Source organism: Cinclus cinclus, chromosome 2, assembly GCF_963662255.1.
Source record: "Cinclus cinclus chromosome 2, bCinCin1.1, whole genome shotgun sequence".
In the NCBI taxonomy this organism is placed as follows: domain Eukaryota; kingdom Metazoa; phylum Chordata; class Aves; order Passeriformes; family Cinclidae; genus Cinclus; species Cinclus cinclus.
In genome coordinates, this window is record NC_085047.1 from 87,500,604 (window position 1) to 87,527,079 (window position 26,476).

The following is a 26,476-nucleotide window of genomic DNA, read 5'->3' on the forward strand; positions in this document are numbered from 1 at the left end:
CTGAAACAAATTTGCGTTTTCAGCTCTTAAATATTCGCTTTTTAATATGAAACAATGGAGGTAGTTTGCATAATAATCCTGTCTTTGCTCATCAAACTCATTCAATCAGTATATGAAATATAATGAAACACTAATACCTAATAAGTCCACATTTCAGTCATGCAATCCAATACCAAAATTTTTTATTATGTCCAATAAGATACAATTTTGAATTGTTTTTTGAACTGTCCTTGGGCACTTTTATTTATAAATGACATGCTTTAAAAGCAAGACAAAAAAGGGGAAAATATTAGAATTACTTCTTTAAATCATGACAAGCACAAAATTTATTGCCCCTTCATTTATCCACACATTTGAAAAGGTCACCTAGCATCATTGAGCGGAGAAGAAATGCAACACTCTCTAAGTAAAAATGGTATAGCATCATGCCCTGTGAAAGCAGGGTGGGATTATTAATACAACAGTGAGTGGACCCCCACGACTGTAGCAGGTCCATCAGAGGCTGCAGTATCTTGAGAGACTCTCATACAACACAATGACTCTCCAGATTGTCCTCTCCTCACTCCAAAGCCACATCTTTCCTACCTGTGGCTATTTCATAGCTCAATAACCTCACTGATTTTATGCAAACTGTCACAGCAGTTTTTTGGAATTGTTTCCTGTCTGTAAATCTGTGATAATTAAAGAAAGAATGTGATTATCAAGGTCTATAGAGTGTTTAAAGAGCAAATCTGCAGATCTGCTGATAATTTGAAGAACAGTTTTGCCTTAGATATATTTTAAGCCATTCAGTCATGCCACTATGCTTTCCCCAATGAATACATTTGTTCAGTTTAAATACCTCTGTAGAATTAGTTTCTTTATTTTAAGTATTGTGCAGAGTTAGATGATTAGGTTGGAGCACAGGTTTGTTTTTTTTTTTTCAGACAGATGCATGCCTGATCAAAGAAGCCTGAATACAGCTCTTACTGCAGGCACACAGACTGACGTGTTCTCGGTCCTCTTCTTCTGGTACTCATCTCAGAAGCTGATTTGCTGTGTACTTCAGGAGCTTGGATTTAAAATCTGCACATTTTAGTGAAACTCACTTTAAGTGGAGGGGTTGGGATTTCTAAAGCATTCCTGCAGATATCTGCACGCACATCTTCGCATGCTTACAAAAATGGTTATTGCTTGAGAAGTAGTTTCTAGACAGTGGACACCATTATAACGCAAATAATTAAACCACAGCATCATGAATGCTATTTCACAGAAGTACATAACTCTCTGCAAGTGGTAAATGGCAAGATTTTAACAGCAAACCAGTGCGTAAAAAATTCAAATGAAATCTCCATTAAAAGTGAGGGGGGCTACACAGCCAGGAAAGCAAAGTGGTCTTAATATGTACATGCTTTTTTTTTTCCGTACATCTTGTCTGTGTTTTGGAGGAAGGGCCTCCAGATAATACAAGAAATTCCATTTAACCTTCCAGCTGCCTCTACCACTCTCACCCAGTGTGGCAGCACTGATGGGATGATTTGTGCAGCCCGAACAACATAAGATGAGCACTTTGTATTGCTGTTCACAGAAATACAGAGAGCTGGTGGCCATGCTTTTCACAGGCAGGGGGAGATAACCACGAGAAATTAACAGTACCAGAAACCAATGTCTCTTGAACCTAACTAGAACTGCAACTGTGTCCTCTGGCACAGTACTACATGATCCTGCACCACCCAATCCTTTTTTTTTTTCCTTGTTTTACTTGTCCCTCCAGCAAGGGAGATGAGAGGTGCCACACTGTACAGGTAGTGTTATGTTTGAAGACATCTATAATGCCAATACAAGACCTTACACATTGATAAAGTGACACTTAAAGAAAGATGCACAAACAGATGATTCTGTATCTGCAAGTTAGCATGCATAGAAAAAAGAGGCCAAATTAGGACTTCTACAATTAAGGCTGAATCTGCTCCATAAAGAAAAATCTTAGGCATATTAAAACAAGCCCTGAGTTTGAACCATGAAATACTTTTGCAATGAAATTTGTTGGCCTGATGTCTTGAAAAACACAGTTTTCCAGATCTGTGCATAACTATCATTTGTTCTTTCATAACAATATTTTCATCTTGAAGAATAGCTCTTAAAAGCAGGTTCTTAAGAGGAAAAGGGTAAAGAAAAATTTAGATAAGGTTAAAGGTTTCCTATTGTAGTGACAAAACCCACATAGTAATGTACATGAAAAGATGGTGTTTTGGGGAGAAAACAAAATCAGAAGGACCTGCTGTATGAATCACCTACATTTTTATGTAACTCTTAGCTCTAGATGTGAAGTGCAAGTGACATAAGACTATCAGCAAAAATCCTGTTTTTGTGCACATCTGGATTCTGTTTTGGTTATCAAGTCCTCATTCCTGTTTGTCTGGCAGATGTGTGTACATTTTTAAGATGAGCCTGCAGAGGTTTCCAAGGGAACTCAGGGTCATGGGTTTTTTTTACTTTTTATCTAGTCTGTGGCTCATTTTATCATAAAGGTAGTATCAGTCAGCTCTTCAATAATTTTGCAGTTCCTTTTCTTTTGTGTTTTCCTTTTGTAGGCAATTTAAAAAAAAGAGGAAAGAAGTAGCAAGAAACCAACAAGTGTAGCAAAGGCTACCTAATTAGTGAATTTGCTTTCTTTTATGTATTTAAACTTACTAATTTCTTAGGAACCAGTAGAATAATCTCTGCAAAGCTATCTCACCTTGCACTTAGGTACCATATTTTTTGTTGCATGAGAGCAAAGAGGACTCAGCAAAAAAAAAATGGTGGGTTGGTTTTAATATCAGAAATCAGACAACCGAGACTACCTTCAGAACACTTGTATAAGCAATCCCTAATGCATGCTGCATCAACGGCAGTCTGGGAATTGCTTTGTTTTTGAAGGACACAAGCTTTGGGATTTGGGACATGTACAGTATAGATATATAATTTCAACGCTGTTTGCATGAAAGTCAAAGAAAGCTTAGTTCAAATGTAGTTTTCCTAAACCTACTTACAAACTAAAATCCTCATGCTCTTAAAAATCTAAGTATGTCTGCACTGTTCATCAGTGCCAAGTTTGCTTTGTCTGCATGCGAAGAATTAAAGACCAGGGTGGAGGTACGGGCTAGTCTAATCCGAACATTTTCGTCAAGCCTCATAATTTATATGCATTTTGAAATTTGAAACAAATATTTGATTGCAAGTTACTGGGTCGGAGGTAGCCTTCAGTCACCAGGTATTGTTGTTATAATGGAAAAATGGTAGCATTAGTTTAATGTATTATAATAGCACAGGGTAATGATCCTTAGCTCAGTAGTACTGAAATACCTTGACAACAGCAGTTGAAGTCAATGGGAGCATTGCAAGTGCATATAAAAGTGCAGTTTGCAGACCATTAGGCATAATTTCATCACATCTTTATTGGAATAAAAATTGCACTTATGCTTCTGCTGTTGTGTTGGCAATTTAGAAACACTCTATTTGTGTACATGAGTTTTACAAAGACCCTCTGTTAAACCAGCAATTAAACTACTGTTAGGGTGCATGGACACTGGGAACTTGCATCTAGGAAGACCAACAAGTAAACAGGTAAATGTCTAGTGTTGGTGGCATGAGACCAATATATTCCTGTAGAGGCCTTGGTTCCTGTTACATACAAATGAAACATGCCTATCTTTTGTGTTGATCTAGATACTGCATTTTCAGTAATAGCACTGACATCCTGACAGAGCAGAGACTTTTGTACAGACCTGCTTTCCCTTGATCTATTCCACAGGCTACTGTAAGTCTTCCTAACTTCCTAACTTATAAGGGAAGAAATGAGATCTAAACACAAACAGCCCCCTTACAAACCACATCTCCAAGGGTACACCAGGTGCTAACTTGGGTACCCATGTTTTTGCACAAGGTTTAAAAACAGATACAGCTCTGCTAAGAAAAGTCTCCAAGCTAGTCACATAATAGTTTATCACTGCCTCAAACTGCACAGGGAACATGCCACCTGCTTGCTGACAGCAGAGGCTGCAGACATCCCTGGGAATTCCCAGCTGGGCACTGAGATGCATCCTGTCCCATCTCAGGGCAGGCTGTGGCTGCCACCAGACAGCCCTGTGCTGCCTTCCTTTCCACACAAACCAGGGTGTTTGTGGGCTGATGCAGCCCTTCAACCAGCTCTTGGCCTCCAAAACCAACACAAGCTCTGAAGCTTGTCATCCCTTTCCTGATGTTTCATTGGAAATACTTGTTTTACTGGAAATGAAACAAGTCAGAGAAAAACTTAAGTAATTTACCTTTTTTTTTTTTTCTGAAGCCTAGGGGGAAATAATGGCTGCTAATTTACTAGCTGACTTCTGCAAGAAGCAGCAAATAGAATTCCATCCTGAAAGGTCTTAACAAAAAATGTGGCTTCAAAGAAAAAAAATCTTAACAAAATGCTTTGCATTACCAAATGCCAAGGCAAAAGAAATTCCTCCAGAAAACCTCCTCATGCCAGTGCCAAAAGTCATGACAAGCCAAAATAAAAGAAAATTAGGTGAAAGTAAAAGAAAATGGCTTAACTTTGTGGGGTCTCTGGAGGAAGATGATTGTCAACATCTTTATCATCTGGACACCAGCTATTTCATCTATGCTAAAGGACAGGGCCCAGTGACCCCAGACTGAAATACAACACAAGGCCATTATGCTTGTCCCCATTACTCAGTGGAACCTATTTTCCATTTTTATTTTTCAGTAACACAGTTGGGATATTTAACACCTTCTGCCTTGAGCCTCAGCCCAACAATGCCAGCAGCTTGGTGTCACCAGAGCCTGGGCAACAATGCCACATGTAGCACTGCCAGCCTTGCTGACTTGCTGTGAGAAGTAACCTTCCACCAGTGAGAAATAATCAATTGCAAGTCTGACATTAGCTCGGGAACAATTACATGCTGTGTGGAATGGGTCCATTTTATTTAGAGGGAAAAACCAAACAAACTCACGCCGCAACTCTTTCTGGATGATCTCATGAGAGTCAAATCCATCAGGAGAGGGTTGTCCAAGCTCCTGAGCTTAGTGCTGCTTACTGCTAGTACAATTCTCTCATCCATGTATAAGAACAAAATCAACAAAACACTATCAGAGGGCTGCCAGCTCCATGCACAGAAAGCCAAAATTAGTCTTGGTTAGATAGGGAGGCATCAGTTTCTTTTCACATTCACAATATGTCATACCGGTGAGAAAAAAACTGTAATTAGCATGAGCTCCACATCATTTGGTTTAGCACAGTCTACCCAATGCAAATGTAAACTTCATTTATTTCCTCCCCATGTAAGGCCTCCGGCTCACACTGGTGGTTCCCCTCCTGTCTTATTCTGCACAGCTGCTCTATTCCTTTCCACTGATCTCACACATGTGCCCCAGCCATCCAGCCAAATTCCTTCAGTGTGCTGCACTTTTCTGGGACAGAAGTGTCCTTTCAGCTCCAAAGAGTGTCCTTCATTATCACTGAAGGAAATGCAGTGAGTCCTAACTATCTTCTGCCCCTTTGGAGCCCTTTTGTCAGTCTGCCCTCTCCAGCAAGTGGAGTACCAGACACATGCCTCCTGTAACAGCTGGGCTGTGCTTTCAGCTTCACCTTCTCCACCTCCTCCTCACCTCACTTTTCCTCCCAAGTGTGGTCTTTGCTCACCCTGTCAAGACTTCCTCCACCCAAACACCATCTATGTTTTTTTTTTTCTATTTGGGTACTTCTCTCAGCCTTGTCGCTATCTCCTTTCTTCAGGTGTGATAGGTTAATTTACTTTCCAGGCTTCTGTTAACCTTTCCTCTGCCTTTCCAGGGCTGATAGGCTCTATCATACGATACTTCTCGCTGTGTGCTTGTACAGCACCTTGCATAATGAATCCCAACCTCAGGTTTTTCAAAAACATTATCAAGAATTCAAGCTTCTTGTCAAACCCAACAGAAAACCACCCTGCTGTACATTTGCTGAAGAATAAGTGGGAAAGAAGAATATACAAAGCTGACCTGTTCTCACAGCTATTTGCACCATCCTGCAGTTTCCCTTTATTCTGTGTATTTAACCCTCAGTTGTAATTATGCACCTCAAAAACCTACCTGAATCAGGACAGTCTAATTTTTAATCTGAGCATATCACAGTTTTATCAGAAAAATTTTGTGTATGCCTATTACTTGTTATTAAATCTGGGAAATCCAGCCTATAAAACCTGTTGGTGTAAAGATAAGCACTTTATTTAATATCCAATTAAATGTGGTCACCAAAGAAATCACAGCTTATGCAACTTTATCAGAAAAAGATTAATCTATTTCAGGCTTAACCCAAAATGTCATAAAAGAACTCATGAATTTAGATAGGAATCCGCTTATTAGCCAAAGACATTTTCCTATTGAGTAAGAACAGTCTAAATTGCTGCCTATATTTATACTTGGTTCAATCAAATTTTTGTACTCAGTAGCTGTCATTGATTTTCAGGACAATTATCAAACAAAAATGATGAACAAACTGCAGGAACATTATAGAGTCTTTTTCAACTCCACAGTAATCATTAGAAAAAGCACAGCCTGCTCATTGATAATGCTTTAATGGCTCACAGGGTGACATCATCAAATTAAAAAGACAGTCACACCCGGAAGGCAGTAGTGTTTTGGTTTGTTTGTTTGTTTTTTTTGTTTTGTTTTGTTTTGTTTTTAGCATTACAATTTACCATTTTAAAGTTAATTGTATTTCGCATGGTGTTTCAAAACACACAGGGCTGCATGGAAAGTTGTTTATTTTGTTTTTCATATTGTGTGATTATGCCTAAAACCATGATTTTAGAATAAGGAGGCAAATAGTTGAACTTACTTCTTTAAATTAAGCAGACTTTCTTTCCTGTCTAGAAACTGATATTCCTCAGTTCATTAGCTGAGTTTCCCACAGGGCCTACAAAGGCAGATTCCATTTCTATACTGTTTGATTTGTCTAGCTAACTTATTTTAAAAGAAGTAGTCTATATTAAGATTATTGAATAATAGCTTTGTGGTTTCATCTTTCCATATTAATTATAATATTCAGTAGGATATGTATTTCACATTACAGAAAACTTGTTTACAAAACAAAAGAAAGTTTACATGTGTATCAGCGGAAGTGACACAGCTGCAGTTAGTTGCTGGGGCACAGCAATTTTGATTTTTGTCTACTAGGTCAACCTGAGGCAAAAGGTTTGAGGCAAAAGGTTTAAGTGCAATGGCTAAAAGTCAGTATTAAACAATGATGCTTAATGGCCTACTTAACATGAGTTCAGTGATTCAGCCCCACTCCACTGAGTGCAAAAATACCTATCTGTAGTCAATGTATAAAATATACCATATAGAAAAGCTACAGGAGTGTAACTCACACCTGGTTACAGCAGATTTGCTCAACTCTATCTTCCCCTCCATGCTGTGAATTCTTTTGTGCTACTCTACAGATAAGGAGTTCATTTGCAAAGTTTGGCATGGATGTCAACTTCTTATAAATTAAAAAAAAAAAAAGGGTAAGCTTTTTACATGGACAATGTCCTCCTGTGACAGAATGGCAAACCTAAGCTTGTCAGAAGAGGCAGTGGATGTCCATTAGTTTAGCCCTTGCTCTGAATACACAAAAATTCATTATTAAGGAAACAGCAGCTTTGAGAGCCAAGCTCGTGGATGAGAAGACGGGAGTGCGAAATGTGATCCAGTCCATTTCAAGAGAAATTAATCAGACCTGTATTTGTGTATTTTAGAACAGACAAGAACCTCACCTGGGCACCCCACCCAAGAATCCAAGAAGATGGAGAATGCTTCCTATACTGGTACTGTGCCAATCCCACAGGTCCCCAGATGCTGGCAGAAGCTCCTGGAGAGGCAGACCTCTGTCCCAGCTCCTGTCTGGCCACTGCACTGGCCTGCAGGGAGCCACCAGCCCTCCCTGCCCAAGCTCATTCAGCTACAAAGGCTTTGCTCAGCACAGCTCTGCCAAGAAGTGGCAGCAGAAGGATTTGCTTCTCTGTGGACCTTCAAAGATTTGTGGCAGGTACTTTTAAGCTGAACTTCCTCTGTGGCAGCTCTTCATCCCGTGCTCTTTATATAGCAGCAATTAGCATATCTGAGAAATCCCCATTCGGCATGTTTTACGGTCTCTTCCCTGTATTGAGATAGTTCTGTAAGTTATGAGCAGAGATATGCCATAATTCCTAATGTACAACTGTCAGGAAATCACTCACGTAGATTTATTCACTGAACAGTTGGTGAGGAAACTGATTCTGAACAGGGAGCTAGAAACTTTAATTACATGAGAGAAAAAAATTACTCAAACACCTCAGACTGGTCAAGGAGCTCCTTTGATGAGCTAAAGACATGACCTGAAATTAACAGATTAATGCAGCATGGTGTTTCTGAGTTAAAATGCTGGCTTCTGCCCCACTTTTTATTCTGCATTACTATTACTGACTTTCTTCAAAGTAATAATGATGTCAAAAAACAACCACAAGTGTTACATCTGCACTTCTGGAACAAAACAAAGGATGGATTGAAGACAAAGACCGTCTTCCCTCAAGCAATATCTTCTTGAGCAAAGGAAGTTCATACAATGTAGAAAAGAAATATTCCTCCCTGTCAAACCCTGGTCTTGCTGCCACTGAATGCAATGGCAAAGCTCCTATTAATTTCTAGTGGAGGATGTGCAGTGAATAACTCAGATGGAAGCGGTAAACCGTAAGTGACATAATCATTCAGGAACTGTCTCTGCCTCAAGTGACCTAAATGACAGGAAGAAATACAGTGAGAAACATTAATTTGAGTTTAGTAAGAAGCCTTTAGTTATGTTTCTGTGTTATCTTCCATCTCCAGCGCAAAGTTATGGAAGAGTTTCATGTGTCACTGTGTATGGGGTCAGCTGTGGCACAGACATCAGAACACAGAACTGGGGGTTCAGTCTTTGCACTTCTGCACTCAGCTTTGACCTAACTCACCCTGGCTCTGCTTGCTCTGGGCCTGTGGCCAGCCACTACTCTTGTCTAGCCTTGGTCTGGGAATGGAGTAAGGTGCACGATCCAGGTGTGTCATCCTGTCCTCTACAAGCTTCCCACATAATTTTCCATCTGATCCCTCCATGGGGCCATCAGCAAGTGGTGCCAAGGGAAGCAGGGCTGTTCTGGCAGCAGCACCATCACAGAAGGTGTCCCCATCTGCCTTCACCTCAGCTAATCCCTTTTGCAACCAGATTCAAAATACTATTTTCAGAGATGTCATTAATGCTTATGAAGAGCTTTGAAACTCCTAAATGCAATAGATTACAGTAGTAAAAAACACACTCTTTTTTACTGATAAGAATGCAGCTGGGTATTATCAAAAGCTATATTCCTTATGAGTAGGGGTGGTGGGGAAAAAATAGGAGCTGCTGTTTCAGATGTCAGCTCTGTGCAGAGGTTGTCCACAGATATTTAGACACCCTGCTTGAGCATGAGGTTTTGCCTCCTCCACCTCCCACAAAAGCTACATGTACCCACAAGCCCAGGTTTGTACCTTTTGCAGTTCCACTTATGGGGGCAAAACAGGTAGAGCATTTTCTCCCCCAAGACAGTGATAGCACATCTGTGAAGGCAGTGATGCCCCTCTGTCTGAATTTTAATTCTCATGGGAGAGGACAAGCTTCTTTAGAAATAATCACAACATGAAGTTTGATTCTTTTTCAGGGGTGTAGGTCCATTCCTACCTGAGAGCAGAAACTGCATGGGAAGAAAGGCTGTCCTACAGCTTCCTGGTGGGAACACTACAGAAAAACAATAAAGTTTTGGGCCCTTCTCAGTCATCTCTAAGCTACTGAAAGATCTTGCATGCAGACTTTATCATAAATTATGATTGCTGCTTATGGTATTTTTCAAACTGTCTCACACTGCACTTGATCCTCCCATGAGGACAAAAATTTAGACCATGACTAACTCCTTTTCAGTATGTTTCCCAAAGCATAATTTTGTTCTTTTCTCTTCAGTTTCCCACATAATTCTTTTCTCGGATTCCTTCACTGTCATGAAGCCTGGTTCATTTTTATGTCCTCTCTATCTGTGCATTTTTAACTCTCCCTGCATGCTAAACATTAATGATTTTGTGTAAGGAAAACAATTTGTTATCTGCTAATGGCATTTTCCCAACTATCCTTCTCACACTGCACTTGTCCTTCATCCCATGCCTTTTTTCTAAACAGCGTACTTCTGCTATGGGCTGCTACTTCCATGAAATCAGAGATTACCCAGCTAATATATTTCATTGTATCAGATGTCTCTGATAATATGCTTTCTTAATCAGATGTCCCTGAAATTGTAATTAAAATAAGAAAAGGCCTCTTGGAAAATACTGCAGAACTACCAAAACATGGTCATTTTATACACTTTGTATTTATACTTGGTTTGGATCATATTTGTGATCAATAATCTCACCGCTGTCTTCCCGTTTTTTAATTCAAATCTCAAAGTTTCGGCAGTCACATGAAGTTGTACCTGCCTCTGTATTTGACTGCAGTTGTACAACCTTTAAATAAACCAAGATTTGATTAGCAAGGGATTATGCTGCTGGTATTTGAATACTAATAACCTCTAGCATGTGCAAGAAAAAAAGATCACTTTCAGTATCTCATTTCAGAAAAGTTAAAAAGCAGGGAGTCTTCCATCCCATCTCTCCTTAACCATGTTAGTGATAAGAGCTAACAAAAAACATTCCTGGTTTTCCTTTCTTTCTAGGTACATAAGCTTCCAGCCATTTGCAGTAAATGCAGAGGAGTACAAACAGAACTTTTTGGTTCTGAGAGAAAATGCTGGTTCTCAAAATTCCCGACCTTGTGGCTCACTGGCTTGAATTATTTTTGTATATATATCTTCTGAATAAAATGTGGTGAAAAGCAATTCAGATCATGCCTCCATTTCTCAGAGAAACACGCTGGTGGGAAGGGAAGAAAAGTGGGAAACATATGACAGAATTTGGGAAAGGAAACACTTGTCCTAAACCATGTAAGGAGCAACCTCAGCCTTTCTGGCATGCTGGTTTTGACCGATGACATAAAAAAAGGCACCATATTTCAGAACATGTGACTGTTATATATAAAATATAATTAAGAGATTTGGAACAACATGAATATATAATGTACACATTTCTTTACAGATGCATTTCTCCAGACAGTCCGGTGCCTGCTTTAATTTGGAAGCTATCCATTTTCATACAAAGTTAACCAAGAGTGACAGGAAATCAGATGCTTACATTATATATCTTTTCTGAACTTGAAAAAAAACCACCCTTCTGTTAATTACTTTTCTAGGAAGCTATTTTGTGATACCACAGGGATAGATCTTCCATACTCAGAAGTACTACAGAAATGAAAACTTTACAACACACAGTGTGAATAAAGTATGTAACATGCAGATGTCTAAAAGTGTTATTTGTCTTCATTATTGGTCATGTGAATTTATGACCAATAATGAAGAATTTAACTGCTTCTGGCCTGGCTGGATGAATTGACAGTTGCTGGAGATCTGACCTCTCTAACCTTATACATCAAGCAGCACATATACATTATTTATTTAGCTGGAATTAACAGTGATCTGTGAAGCTCACTGTATTTTCCTTTAGTTCTCTTTCTCATCAGTAATACCTGACCCCTGTGAATATGTTCAGTGGTAGCACTTTCATGTTAATCTGATTCATGAAAGACTGGGAAACTACAGAACAAAGAAGTTAAATAGTTTTAATGCATTTTTTTTAAATTTAAAATATCCTAAGCCACCTTTTACGTCCTACATGATCCCTTATAGATTGCTGTGAAGATGAAGAGTAGACAGAAATGCCCTACCTTACTATAATTATTGGAAAGGAGAATGTGAGCTGGTATTAATGTAAGTACTCTGCAGAAGCAGCAAGGGCTTGGACTCCTCACCTGACTGCAGTTGCCAGTACACAACGCTCCAGTGTTATGCAATGGGAGGTCTGGGAAATGGAGTCCATCTAAGTATTTCACTGCTAACCTGAATTCCACAGCAAGCCCACCCTTGCTCTCTCTCTGTACCTCGACCCTCTCTTTTGTTTAAGAAGCCATGAAGCAGATGGGGAGAAAATGCTCAGCTAAAACCTCACGTGGGGGACAGTTTCTTGTGTTGGTGGGAGTGCCGTGCTACAGCACGCAGCTCCTGCAACCACATCCAGATAGTTGCTTTCTCCAGCTGCTAAATACCTTACAGGCCTGGGAGCAATCCATGCTAATGGGGCCAAAGGTGGAAAAGTGATAGCAGTACCGTGTATCTTTTCAGGCACGTTTTACAAAGAACATCTATTAGACTACTTCGTTTCTGGTCAGGAGGACTTTTATTACATGCAGTTATCATCATAAGCACTACAATAGATTTTAAAAAATCAGACGAAATGTGCAATTAAAATCTGGGGTTTGTAATTCCAGAAATCTTATTTCCTTCATCAATAACTTTAGTGCTTGCCACAGGGAAGTAAATTAGCAATTAAACAGGGTTGTGGACATTTTTATGCATGCACTCTTTTATCAGCTCCAGAGCTGATTCATAAACTGAGCCCTCCACTCGGGGAGGTTAAAAACTGAAAGGCAAGAAAAGTTTCTCACAATTAATCATATTCTTACATCCACTGAGCTTCCCTTACTCCAAAAGTGGCTACTTTTCCAACTCTTGAAAAGATGGAAAGACAAGTTTTATTAAAGACAGGATCTGACCTATGAGAGACCCAAATGAACTGCTCAAGTATGTTTTCAATAATTAGAAAAAAACAACCTCAGGGGAAACATGCAAAAAAACCAAGGTGCAAACATTAAGGAATAACCTTGAAAATCGCATATTTGCATCTAATTTCAAGACATTTTTCTCTGATCGTAGTCATCCTACCAATGGAATACAATGAGGAACAAGTGATTCACCATAGCAACAAACACACAGCACATACCATATAGTAATCAATCCATACAGAAAACTATTATTCTATTAAATTCTTTATTTTCAAAAACTTATAGATAAGTTTAGCTAGTGCTGTCCCAGAAAAAAAAATAGTGACAACTCAAAGGAGAAACTTGTTTCACTGCGAGTAGAAATACTAAAAGTAGGGAGCTCTAAAAGTAAAGTAAAGGTGTCTGAATAGCATTTCCCTTCTATAAGAGCTGTCATGGAAGAATAACCAGAGAGATTAGGCCCACTGTGTTCACTGAAGCTGCCCACACCCACAGTTGCTATGTGCCTTTGAGACTGTAGAATGTGAGAAAGGCAAAGACTTGTGTCACAATTTGAAAATTATACCAACCCCCCCACCCCAAAAAAAAAACCCCAAAAAAACAACCCTTCACATTGTGGTCTCCACTGTGTTTGTAAAGAGCATTTCCAATATTTAATACACTCTTTCTTCACAGTCCTACTCTGTTGAACTCTGCTACATAAATACAGGCAGTAACACACAGCCCTCCCACAGACACACTTGAAGGTCCTGAATAACTCACCACTAGCAGGGATCTCTGCACCACACTGCTCTTGTTGTGCAGTTCTTCCTGTTTAACGTGGGAAAACATTCTTTATTTGTGGGGAAGGTCAGTGCTACCATTACAGGGATGAATTGATCTGTGTCTTCTTGTAAATGCAGCATGAAAATCTGGGAAAGAAAACATCTACAACCGGCTCATACTTACAAGTACTCAAGTGCTGTGATTGCTAACTGGCTTCTCAAGCACTGCAATTCTTCAGTGAAGTCAATAAATGGGAGAAGAGTATCAACACACTTAATTCTGTGCTTATGTCTCCAGCCTCTTCGGGCGCATCCTGAAATGGTGCCGGAAGAAGTCTGGACCCTTTCACTAATGCATTCAATCTCTCCCTCCCTTTTTATCTAAAAGCATCTTTGACTGCACTTTTATTTTCATTTCTGCCTTTCTGGGCCAGAGGTGAACACCCTGGGAAGTAGAGAAGAAAAACCTAAATTCTACTCTTGGTCCTGCAACACTTCAACAGGCTCCATTGCTGCCAGGGGGATGTGGTGTTTGGGGAACAGCACTTACTCAGATCTCCTCTAAACCCTTTTCCTTCCTCATGAGATACTGTTTCCCCTCTACAATCCCACAGATCCAGATACGTGGTATTTCCAGAGGAAGCATGAACTGATAATAACTATCTTCCCTATTTGGACCTTCTGTTCTCAAATGAAATGTAGCAGCACATGAAATTGCATCTTCAATTTTAAACTGGAATGGAACTGCTTATTATACATGAATCTTCTTCAAAGACACTGATTTTGATCAAATTACCAACATTGAGGCCAAATTGTGAAGTCTTTTGAGACAGAGAAGAGTTGTGGGGTGTTTTTGTTTTCCATTAATATGTGGGGATAGAGCTGATAGACAAAAAAATACTGCAGATTCAAAGGACACTTGCTAGCATGTGTGCCAGATGACAATAGCTATATATAGCCCCTCAAAGGAGAGTGACTGAAGAGAGTATCTTACCCCGGCAAATAGGAATTTGCCTGATTAAGATCAGAGCAAAAATTAAAACAAAACAAAAACAAAAAAACATAACAAAAAAGTAAAACAACCTCAACCAAACCAAACCAAACCAAAACAACAACCCCAAATTCAACATTTAATCTATGGTGCATTAGTTCTGCTGCAGAAGTTGTGTAAGTACTATGTGAAGTGAGTAAGAAAATGTCCTCATGATGACCTTACTTACATTTCACATAAATGGGTTTCCAAATTTAACAAAACCAAATCTTCCTTTTTATCATTAGACTCATAGTCATTCTTGAATAAAACCTTTGTTTCTTGGCTCCACAACCCTTAAGAGAAGTAAGCAAAGAACAATACATAAGGCTTCTTCAATGTAATAAAAAAGCAGCATGCAGCCTAGGAGATGAAATTCAAAAACAGAACTTGGATATAAAGAATATGATTTGCCACCATGGGTTTTTCTTATTGTTTCACTCAAGAACATTTTAGAAAAGACAGACACTTGATTTCCCTGCCTCTTTTCCTCTATATGCTGGTATCAAATTTTTCTTCCATTTATCCAATACAGTGGGTTTTTACCTACAGAATTATAATTTCAAAGTAGTTCAAAATGTGAAATACCAGGACTTGAGATGACAAGCTATCTTTTCTACAGAGCAGCACGATAATTTTGGAACGACCAGGAGGTTGGGTATGGAGTCTAATTAACACTGATGAACCTAGCTACTACAGATTAAATTCCCAAATGAGTAAATGCTACCTTTCAACACACAGGTCTATCCAAATTATTCTCCTTAAAACAATTAAAAAAATTTATAAGTCTCAGTCTGTGTCAAGGTATTGAAGGTTTTCCAAAACTGATTAAAAATATAAAATGAGTTATTGAACCACATTAAAAATCAACCTTTTTCGTGTATTGAAAAGTAATGCTCTATAATTTGTATTCAAGAGATCTTATTCCAGTGAATAATAATTGTACTGCAGCCAATTCTCTGTCCCATTTCTCTGAAAACCTCATGGGATGCACAGAAGAGGGTTTTGTATCCTGCTGATCACACACACACACACACACACACACACACACACACACACACACACACTTTGTGTGACTCTACTTCTTATTCTCCAGTCCTTACAGGGAAGCTTAACTTTGTTTCATTATTGTGTTTGTCTTTCCACTGATGGTTCTTTCAAACTGGTAAACACAAATGGAAGTGCACAGGTATCAAAATGGTTGGGTTTGAAGTGACGTTACAGATAATCTAACTTCAACCCCAGTGCTGTGGGCACAGATACCTTCCACTAGACCAGGTTGCTCAAAGCCCCATCCAACCTGGCCTTGAACACTTCCAGCAATGAGGCATCCACAGCTTCTCTGGGAAACCCTTCAGAGTAAAGAATTTCCACCTAATATCTAATCTAAACCTACCCTATTCCAGCTTCAAGTCATTACCTCTGGTCCCATCACTCCATGTCCTCACAACAAGTTCCTCCCCAGCTTTCTTGCAGGCTCCCTTTAGATCCTGGTGCCATAAGGTATCTCTGGACTCTTCCCTTCTCCAGGCTGAACAACCCCAGCTCTCCCAGCCTGTCTTCATAGGAGAGATGCTCCAGCCCTCTGATCAACTCAGCATCCCTCCTCTTGCTCCAGCAGGTCCACATCCCTGTTGGGCTGAGGCCCCAGAACTGGTATTAGATAAAGTGGTAAGAGTCTGGCAAGGGGAAATACCAGCTCCTGAGGAAGGGGAGGGATAACCTCAGCAACAACAAAGGCTGGGTGCTAACTGGCTGGACATGAGCTCTTCAGCGAAGGACCTGGGGGTTCTGGTGGACACAAGCTGACCAGGAGCATGGAAGGTCTCACAGCACTGCCTACACGAGCCCTTGAAAACAGTGACTGCCCTACTTAGCCCATCTCAGCCACACACCTTTTGTTTTAGCAGACACAGAGCTTCATTTCACTAGCAGCACTTCAGATACCCTACCCCAAGCCCTCTGCCCCTCTCCTTCCTTCCTGGCTGCTCTTAAGCAGCTTTCTGCCACTCTCATTTTCTGTCTCCATGTAGATTCCAGGCACTGTTGTAGCCTGCTTGTCAGCCTGCTTGCCCTCAAAGTCATCCTGCGTGACATCTCTACTCTTCCCACAGCCACTAGGGATACTAGGTCTGTCCTGGCCAACACCTTTAGCCTCACTCTGAACAACAGAGGACTCATTTTGCCTGCATTCACATGGCAGCTTTTGTGCTGCAAGCAGCTTAAAATGTCTGGCCCTAAGAGGGGATGGCAAACATTTGATGTAAAGGAGAAAATTTATGAGTTTAATAGCAGAATTTTTAGAAAAGGATGGGAATTCTTACACAATTGTACTAGAAGAATTATGATACAAATAATGGGAATGGAAAAACATTTTGAAATTAAAAGAAGTCCAACTGAAAATCAAAGGGCGGGTGGATTAGGCAACACTGAATAAAAAACTTTCAGTCTTGGTCAATTTTTCTCCCTGTAGCAAGACCAGTGGGTTACAAGTTTCAGCTTGTGCCACTTGGGATGGAAAAAGTTAGAACAAAGAAAATACCAGGATAAATGAAAAATAGCTAGTCCACTGTCTTTCATTGATTTTTAAAGATTGTCTTTCATTAGCTTCAGTTTCAAACCCCAACACCTATAGTACCTACTATTTTATTTTTAGAAATTTGTCCATAATTTTGATAATAATTTTTTAATGCTTTTGGTCCACCTCCTTCAACTTCAGTTGGATGTTTATATTCTGTTATCAAACACTGTTTCATTAATACTGCATCACATAAAATCTGTGAGAAATTGGTGAATATTTTAGTAGGCAACCTGCAATCCACTCTCTCCTACTATAGCATATATTGCCATCAATATCTAAACAAGTTAGTTTAAAGTGATCTCATCTATGTCTCCTCATCTGGAAACTACAGTATAAACTATGCTTATGCAGCAGCCTGGATTACATACAACAAATTAAATCTTTCTTTCCAGAGGTAGTTGAATTTGGAATGCAAATGGTAAAACCTGAATTTCAGATAAACAAATGATTGCCTATCAGAACTCCTTTCCATACTAGTCCTTAGAGTATTGCATACATGTAAAGGGGGTAAATTTGAAAGAGCCAGATAATTGCCACAGGCATCTTTAATTCTAACAACACTTCCCACTTGCAGATAGAAGCACAAGTCTGAAACAGGTAATAATAGCTAAATGGATATTACTATCTGCCATTACCTGATCTAGCTGCAAATTACAGCAGTTTGTGAATGCTGAATTTGCTTATAATATCTGGCTTAAGAGCCTAAAACAACCCCTTTTCAGGAACAACATATCACCTACATGTTGTTTGGAACTGATGGAACTTTCACTTAGAGAAAAATCACAGCAATAATTGCTTCCAGAGAGATTTCTTTCCCAAACCAAACCCAAGGGGAATACAAGAATCAACTCCATTTATGAAAAATAGGCATTAAGAGGCCAGAGAACTCCACCAAATATTAGATGTTTCCTCTCTGTTAACAATGCCAGAAACAAGATTTTAAGACTCAAAACATTGCAAGACACACCACAGCTGTCAAAAAAGAGTAAACAACAGTCAAATAGAGTCCTATAGTCCTATAAATACTATAAATTGTTGAAATCATGGGAGATCTATCAATTTGCACAAGATGATGTGACCATCTTTGTATTGGCATAGAGGCTTTTGAATACACCCTTGAAATAAAAAAATCACCCTTTATTCTACCAAAACTAATCACTTCCTTCCCATCAAAAAAGACCAAATAGTCAAAAAACAGACAATCACAGTCAAAGTGGTAAATTGTCCTCCTGGCATAAAAGGAATGTGAAATAAATGAATACACAGTAAGTCCAAGCAGTCAAATTTTGTATCTATTGCTGATAAATAAATGTTGTCTAAAAGCTTTTTCAGACACGTTCTCATACTTGTAGCATAGCCAGGTGTATTGGGTCAACCCACTACACCAGTTTCCTACAGATGGAAATTCTTTAAGAAGGAAACCTCTGTCTTCTCAGAAATTGGCTTGAAACACAGATACTGTTAACTAAAAGGAGAGTCTCATTGCTGTATTCTCATCTATTCCACAGATTTCATATTGCGTAAGTAATTTATTTAGATTGTAAAAGTACTTTGACATTGAGGATGGCAGAACTATTTCTGGTCACATACACTTCATTTAATGTTTGCCAAAGAGAAAGAAATCAATGAAATATGAACAGTAAGAAGCAATACACCTGCCTAGAAAGAAAAAAAAAAAAAACATCCATGCTTTACAGATGAGTGCTCAGGAAAAAGTCAATGAAATAACATATACTACTAGAAAATGTGCCATTGTAGGAAGTGTTTTGGTCCTGAAGACAATGAGAATTTTGCTGTTGAGATATCTTTAAATAGGCTGCTATTTGCAATATACTATATCAGTGTTACCAAAAAAACCAACATGCAAACCAGTATGTTAAAAATATGTAAAGAGGCAGGGACAATTAAGACATTATCCATCCATCCATCCATCCATCCATCCATCCATCCATCCATCCATCCATCTGTGGGGGGTATGTCATAAGAAATATAAAAACACTTACTTCTTCTTGCTTAGGAATGCTGAACTTGGTGATCTTTGACTTGGTCCTGGCCGAATCAGACTTGCTGGAAGGCACTCCCCTGTATGACTTGGTTGTCTCTGCTGGTAACTTCAGTTTTGGAGACTCATCAGGAGCCTGGTCTTGACCATCCATTGGCCTTACATAAGCTGTTGGCTTCTGCTGACCCAGACTGGGCTTTGGAGCAAGAGAGGGTGGGAAGTTTTGGACGCAGTGTCCCCCACCATGCTTTGCTGGCCTCTCTTGGACTTGAGTTCCTCCTTCTGAGCTACAACTGAGCTTCGCTGGCTGCTGGACTCTACTGATATTGTCTCCTAATGTGGCCCTCAGTGAGCTTTGCTGGGCAGTATTGGAGGAAGAGGAGGAGGAGGAGGAAGAGATGGAGGAGGAAGAGGAAGAAGAAGAAGAAGAGGAGGAGGAAGAGGAGGAGGAGGAGGAGGAGGAGGAGGAGGTGGGACTAGATGCATAGCGTTTTAGTTTCTCCAAATTGGATTTTTGGTTCGCCAGTTTGAAGTCACCCTTGTGTGACTCCAGCGATCTGTGTCCATGTTTGCTTGCTCTCTGCTGGCCATCTGAAGTGGCATTATGCCCAGCCTTCTGCCAGCCCATCGTGGTACTTTTGCTCTGCTGGGCAGCTAGGGATGCTGGTGTGGAAGTAGTGCTGGAAATAGGAGGAGCAGGTGGTGGTCTTGAGTCTGCGATAAGATGTTCATCAGCCTTGGGGAGAGATGTCTGAGGAACCCCAGGTTTTGGAACCCCAACAAGATGGCTCTGGTTTGACCGGTCAGTTAACAAGTCTTTCATTTCATCATAGTTGCCCAACGTATTCTGGATGCGATTGGAAAGCTCATCCCCCTTGTTAGTCTGCAAAAGAAAAATTGAGTGTTCTGCTACAGTCAACATAAGAAAAAAAAATTCCCTGCATGCTTCTGCTGAAATCCTTATTGAAGTAAGACTGCCTTATTCAGCAGCAGCGTTGAGGGATGAAATCGAAAATCCTTATTGTCTCTGAAGACACTTGTCAACATCTTAAATCTACCCTGAACTGGAAAAGCTATAAAGGGCCTTAGAGTATATAAAAAAAGAAATCTATCACTGATATCATGCTGTAGTTAAAGTATATTACCTGGAAACTGGAAAATTTATTATTGCAACTGCACAGAATAGTTTGGATTAAATCTGACCATGATAAAACTTTTCCTGTAGCCCAGTGCAAGCTCTCCTTCAAGTCATGAATGGAAACACTGCATTCCCAATTTCTTCCTCTGCCTGCCTAAGTTTTCATAACCATCTGGGAAGCCACACAACATCCCACAGAAGCACTGAATGAATTTGTCAGTCTAAGCCAGCCAAATGCTCTGAGGTGTCTTGAAAACAGCTTGTGGGAAATGGGAAAAGTACAGATTATGTCTCTTCTTTGAAAATGCTCTGACAGGGTGCTCATTCCAGGGCACTCTCCTCTTGTTAAAAAAAGAGGTGAACAGAACCCTTGCTGAATTCTTCACATTTCTCAGTGCTTGCTGTGCATAGCGGGGGAATACAGCCACCCTTCCTCCCCTTTAAGATTAATTATTGTCTTAAAAATGATCCATCTACTCCCTGACTGAAAAGGCAGAAGCTTCACAAAGAAATAAAACAAACAAATAAAACATACTGGAAAAGATTGAAAATTCTTGCTTTAAAAAGCCACTGTAAATAAAAGGGTGTATCATTAGCATTTTTACAGCAGAGATTTTTTGAACCCTGCCAAGATTCAGGCGTGTGATGTCCTTTGCTTTATGTTTTCAGAGGAAAACAGTAATGAGGCAGTGGAATTCTCCTTTCTCTCTTCCAGACATGGAGTCTGAATGGGGAAACTCCTGTTTGTTTCAGAAGTCTAAGCTTTCATCTCAAGACTCTCTGTTTTAGAAGGAAAACAGAATGAAGGACAAAGAAGGGAGTAAAGGAAGTGAAGATCCTCTTAAAGTTACATTTAAAAACATGAAAGATGTAGCAACCACATCACTCTGGAAAACTGGGGTATGTAAGGGAAGGTATTCAAGGGGAAGTCCCCAGTTTGGAATCCTTTTCTTTTAGGGTTTCCTAGTAGGAAACCTGAATCCAGGCAAGAATGCACAGTAAATGAGTGCTGTGATTGCCACGTGCAAAATTTTAGAGGTTACAGTGGAAGCATTCTTATGTCTAACAGTAGAAGCAGTCCTGTTTTGCTTCAAACTTTTCCCCTCAAATTTCAAGGACACTACCATGTACCTGTAAAATGCATTATAACTAGCTTTCTTGTATGTTTTTTTACTATGCTACCAGAACTATATATATATATATATATATATATACCTATCAGTAATATATACTGAAGGAGGGGTAGGAAGGAAAGAACATTAAAGTTTCACGTCTAAAACACTGCATTGGAAACTTGGAGTAAGATGGCTCAAGGCTCAACCACTACAACCGCTACAGATCTTCCCTCTGCACATGAGGCTGTTACTGAAACAAAGATAATAATCTGCTATGGAAAAAAGTTTGAAGAACTGACTCACAGGTAACAAGCCACTTTAAAAAAGGGTGTTCTTTCAGTCAACACGAAAATCACATCAATGTCCTGAACAAAAGGAAACTATTAATGGGAAGCATCACAGACATCTGAAAATAAAGAAGCTTGGAGACACACTCACATGTCTCCTGAAGTTAATGAAATAACTTCCACACTTGGGCATCTGCTTGACCATCAGAACTGTGTTCCAGAATGCATAGGAAAATTTCCTTTTACCCAATGCATCTCTTTATGCTTCACTGGATCCTCCGCCTTGTGTGGATACCTTGTAGAGAAGTATTTTTTCAGCTTCCCTCTGTGCCAGGAAATCTGTTGGGCCTGTACTCATTACCATTATTCAGCCAGAGTGTATCTGAGGTTTCTTTCCCTTCCAGGAGTATGGCAAGAATGACCACCAAGTGGAGCGGGGCCCCTGGCACCCACAAGTCTCCCACAGTGTGGACATCTTGTGAGGACAGCTCTCCACCTGTCTGCCTCTAGCTCCATGAACATAAACAAATTTGTGTGCAGGGTTTGCACCTAAGAAGTCCAACTTCCCTAAAAGAAGGTCTGTTTTTTTCTGATGGCTGCTCTGTGGATGGAAGGGAAACAAAAGCCTAATTGCAGATTATCTGTATATTATCAATAGCTCAGAGAAGTCATCAGGTTGTCTGCTACATGGATGTGATGTGAAGGTCACACATAGACATCTTGCATTGAGAGATCCCAGATAACCACAGGAATAACTGCAACAAACTGGTATCGTGGTATATGCTGACAACTGGTCCGTGCTGTTTATTCCTTCAAGATGCACTGGGGACAGCTTCAGGTGAGATTTTGTGTTGAGCTGATCTCATACAGGAGAATTCACCTGTATACATCCTCTTGGGAATATGATGGGATCTGAGGTAACTTGTTATGAGCTTTAGTTTGTCCTATTATCTTCTCTGAAATATTGCTGGCCTTATTTAAGCATTCCCACAGGGAAAACATGGACACCAAATGCGTAAGTAGGAAAAGCATTCTGTGCAAACAGGTCTAGCTTACAGTGCTCTGATATTCTTCTGCAAGGCAAGACAAATACAAGAATTTGAAGATGGCAACATATAACACTTCTAAAAATAAACCCGATGGCTGCATGGAAGGCCATCAGAATTTTTTTCTTCACTAAAAATACTTACATAGTTAATGGGGCAAGTTATTCTGTCCAGAAAATATCCCAGACTGATTTCCTACTTTTTCACTCCTCTGTAGAAGATACTGGATTTCCTGTAATCCTTCATAGAGGGTTGCTATGGATACTTTGAACAGGATAAGGGGCAACCCGAAGAGTCAGAATTTTTGAGGAAATTCAATGTTGCAGTAGTAGTGATACATGTCAAGGTAAGAGAGGACATAAGATTTAAGAGATTTCCAGTCTGCCTTTGATTTTCAGATACAGTCTTCTGAATGGCATATCCATTGGCTTTAGCCTGTGTTTCTCAAGCTGTGCAGAGGAATACTGAATTTAACCAGAGCTTGCAGTTAATGTCTGCTATAACTTCATTCCCCTCTGGAAACCCCTAAAAGGTGAGCATGATCTTTAAAGAGCGTACAAGTGGGCCTCAGTTTTGTTTTTGCAGAAAGGTTTCCTCTTTTGGAGTTAGGCTCTCTCCACAGTAAATCAAAATGCCCAAGCCACAGCTCTTTCCCCCCACACTGAAGGTTCACAAAAGCTTGGCTGAGTTCAGAGAGCCCAATGGTCCACTGCCAGTGTACACCTGACATTCAGAGTATGCCACTTGTTAAAGTTCTGATGTCCAATACTATCAGAATGACTGATCATCCCAAGCAACTCTGTCACACCAACACAGCTGTGAGTTATACTACTGTCCTGGGCTTTGCCTTTCCCCATGTTTCCTGTAGGATGTATTTCTGCATCACCTCTTTACACGTTTGTTCATAATAGGGACACAGTGTTTAAAGGTAAGAAGCAGGAATAGCGCCATTATTCCGGTTGTCTCATAGATTATCCACTCAGTATCCTCTCTGCTTCTAGAGACAGCAATGATTTTTCATCCACTGCTATTGAAGCAGATGGAATTATACTGTGGTTGCACAGAGGTGCGTTCTAACATCCTAACTCAGAAGCTACTGGTGTCATGACATTCAGCACATGTCACGTGTCATGACAGAGTCAGTATATTGGCACAGAAGTAATAATCAAAGTTGATACTACTTCTGTAAGTGATTTGAGCTTCAGTATTACCAACCTGAGCAGAAAACAGACCTCAAGAAATGCCAAGACACAGCTGACTGATGCTTTCCAGGCTTTCTTCCATGGATTAGCCCTTGACTGGTCTCACAGTAGACATTTTCAAGTAGGTCACTGAGGAGTTCAAGACATTTGATATGGTTTCTAAATGCCTTTGTAATGAATCTGAAATCTGGGCAGCTAGAGGTCAGCTTCAGAGCAGACAGAGATGTGTTCCTTCAAGGGACATGGTTTGAAAGTGGTAGATTTTTCTTTTTTATTAGGGACTAAATACAAGCAACAATTTGGAAGAAGAACAAGCTAAAAGCTGACCCTGGAGCACAAGAATTAAAACACAAGCATAGAAGTCAAAGCAGAAGCCAGGTGCCAGGTCCAAAATAGGCCTCCTGGAAAGAGGCACTAAAGCACCCTAAGCATCAAAGGCACGTAATGCTTGCATGGAGGTAAAGGCTGCACAATGTGGTAGCTGTTACAGTAGCTTGGACATTTCTGGAAAGGCACAGCAGAAAATACATGATGATGGTTTGATACATACAGGCAGTCATTGGTTAAATTGATGGAGAGGAGCAGCCCCCATGGGACACTGCTCTCTGGTCCTCTTCACCATTTTCAAGCTTCTGCAGAGTGTAGAAGGCCCTGCTTGACCTTCTAACAGGAATTGATGAAAGACAGTTGTGCCTCATCAAACTGTTTTTACTGTGAGGAACAACACAGGGAGTTGAGACTCCTAAGCTACTTCTGCCTTTGGTGAAGGAAAAAAATGCACAGCAGACAAATTTTCTTATTATCTTGGTAATTCTTATAGGGAAAAGAAAAGATATTTCAGTGCATTAACCTTGGCCAGGACACAATGTTTACAGTATTGCTTGACCTTCACACACTAGTCCTACACAATTGTTTTCTTCTAAGTATTGCAAAAACAGGATACCTTCACCTCCTAGTTTTAATCCCATCTCAAATATTGCTGGGATATTTCTAGTTTATTTCACTCTTGTGTGCTGCTGAACACTAGAAGAAGCTTTACATACATACATAAATATAAATATATATGAAACCCAATGCTGAGAGAATCATGCATCTTCTCCGTGAACTTTGGGAAGCTAGCACTCATGGGAGGGTGATGAAACCTGGACAATGCTTACTGCAGGCTACATTTTTGTATTGTGGAATGAATAAATAAATAAACAAAGATTTGCCCAGTTGGGAAACATCTACCTTGTACGGTTCGCTGAAGAGGGAATAGCTCGTGTTAAACGCGCTGTTGTCCTGCTGGGCCTCCTGATTTCTCCTCTCCCATTCTTTCCTTCGCAGCACGTTTCTGTCTGGCTCATAGACACTGGAGTTAAGAGGGGAAAAAAATAAATAAAAAGAGAGAAATAGCTTTTGAAGAGTTAAAAATTAGAGGGCAACATATTAACCAGTGTTCATTTAAAAGTTAAGAACTCTGTTTTGCGGACAGATGGCAAAAATAAGCACAAACATGAATCAGATGAATGCCAGTTCAAGTAGGCTGGGGAGGTTCAGGTCTGAGAATGCTGGCGTTTTCTTCACACAGAGAATAGATAATTAAATTCTTGCAGAAAAATAAAAAAGGATTTCACATGGTAGGATCTAGTCTGTACAGAACTTCTCTGCTTGAAACGTGACAAAGGAAATATCTAAGCAACTTTGACAAAGACTAGAAGTTCTCTTAAGGCAGATGGTAATTACAGCTGTGAGTAAACAGAAATTATGAACATGTTTCCACTTATGACATATCCTCTGAGTGTTGTATGAAAATGCTCCTTTTTTTTCACATGGATGTGTTTCTGTAGTGATTCTTTCATTAACTAGCTCCCTAAAGAGCTGTTAAAACTATATGCTGTAGTGGTTTCCACAGTTAGGTTGCTTCTTCTGATCTCTCCTAATCAGCCAAGTCGTGAAACTACTGAAACAATTCCTCTTTCTGATGGATTTGACACTATCACAACCACAGAACATGAATAAATGAATGGTGGCACAACAGTGTATGTATGGCTAGTAGAGTGTAGCTGGAGAGAAGATAAAATCACTGCATTACACAACAGCATCAATTTTTAGAAATTAACATTAGTTTCAATATAGATATTCAGAATAAAAATTACCTTTTTTATTTTCTGAATTCTAGTTTAATACATCACAACATAAAACAGAATCCTTATTCTGAATTTCTACAGAACAACACCTTCCAGGTTTACACATTTCAGGTTTTATTCTCCTCACAAAGGAAACCAACATGTCTCACGAAGTTAACGTGTTCTTTCAGGACAATGTGACAAGTATGCTGATTCCTATTTTGCTTAGCTCAGCTAATGTTTTTCTTCTGGCACAGTAAATCTGTAAAGTAGGAAAATATATTAATGTCATGGAAGTGCACCATGTGTTAATAAGATAAACGTTGTCTTGCTAACCAGCTTCCCAGTTAGCAAAACATATGTTGCATTAGCTACCCACGTGATGTTACCTAGTATGCCTCAGGCAAGGCAGTCAAAAGGCCAACAGTTATCTAATTCGAGACTTGAGAGAGCTGAAAATACACAGGATATCT

The 26,476-nt window shown here is 39.8% G+C and overlaps 1 protein-coding gene across 1 annotated transcript in view; it reads right to left on the bottom strand.

The window, feature by feature from the left end:
- The window catches only part of AFF3 (ALF transcription elongation factor 3), a 264,286-nt gene extending 238,120 nt beyond the window's left edge, over positions 1-26,166 (bottom strand). Inside the window, exons 1-3 of the mRNA XM_062514955.1 lie at positions 26,114-26,166; positions 25,126-25,246; positions 19,109-19,990 (exon numbers count right to left, since the gene is read on the bottom strand). Of these exons, the coding sequence (XP_062370939.1) occupies positions 19,109-19,990; positions 25,126-25,246; positions 26,114-26,166 (1,056 nt within the window). The remainder of the gene's footprint in view (positions 1-19,108; positions 19,991-25,125; positions 25,247-26,113) is intronic.
- Between the last annotated feature and the right edge of the window lie 310 nt (positions 26,167-26,476).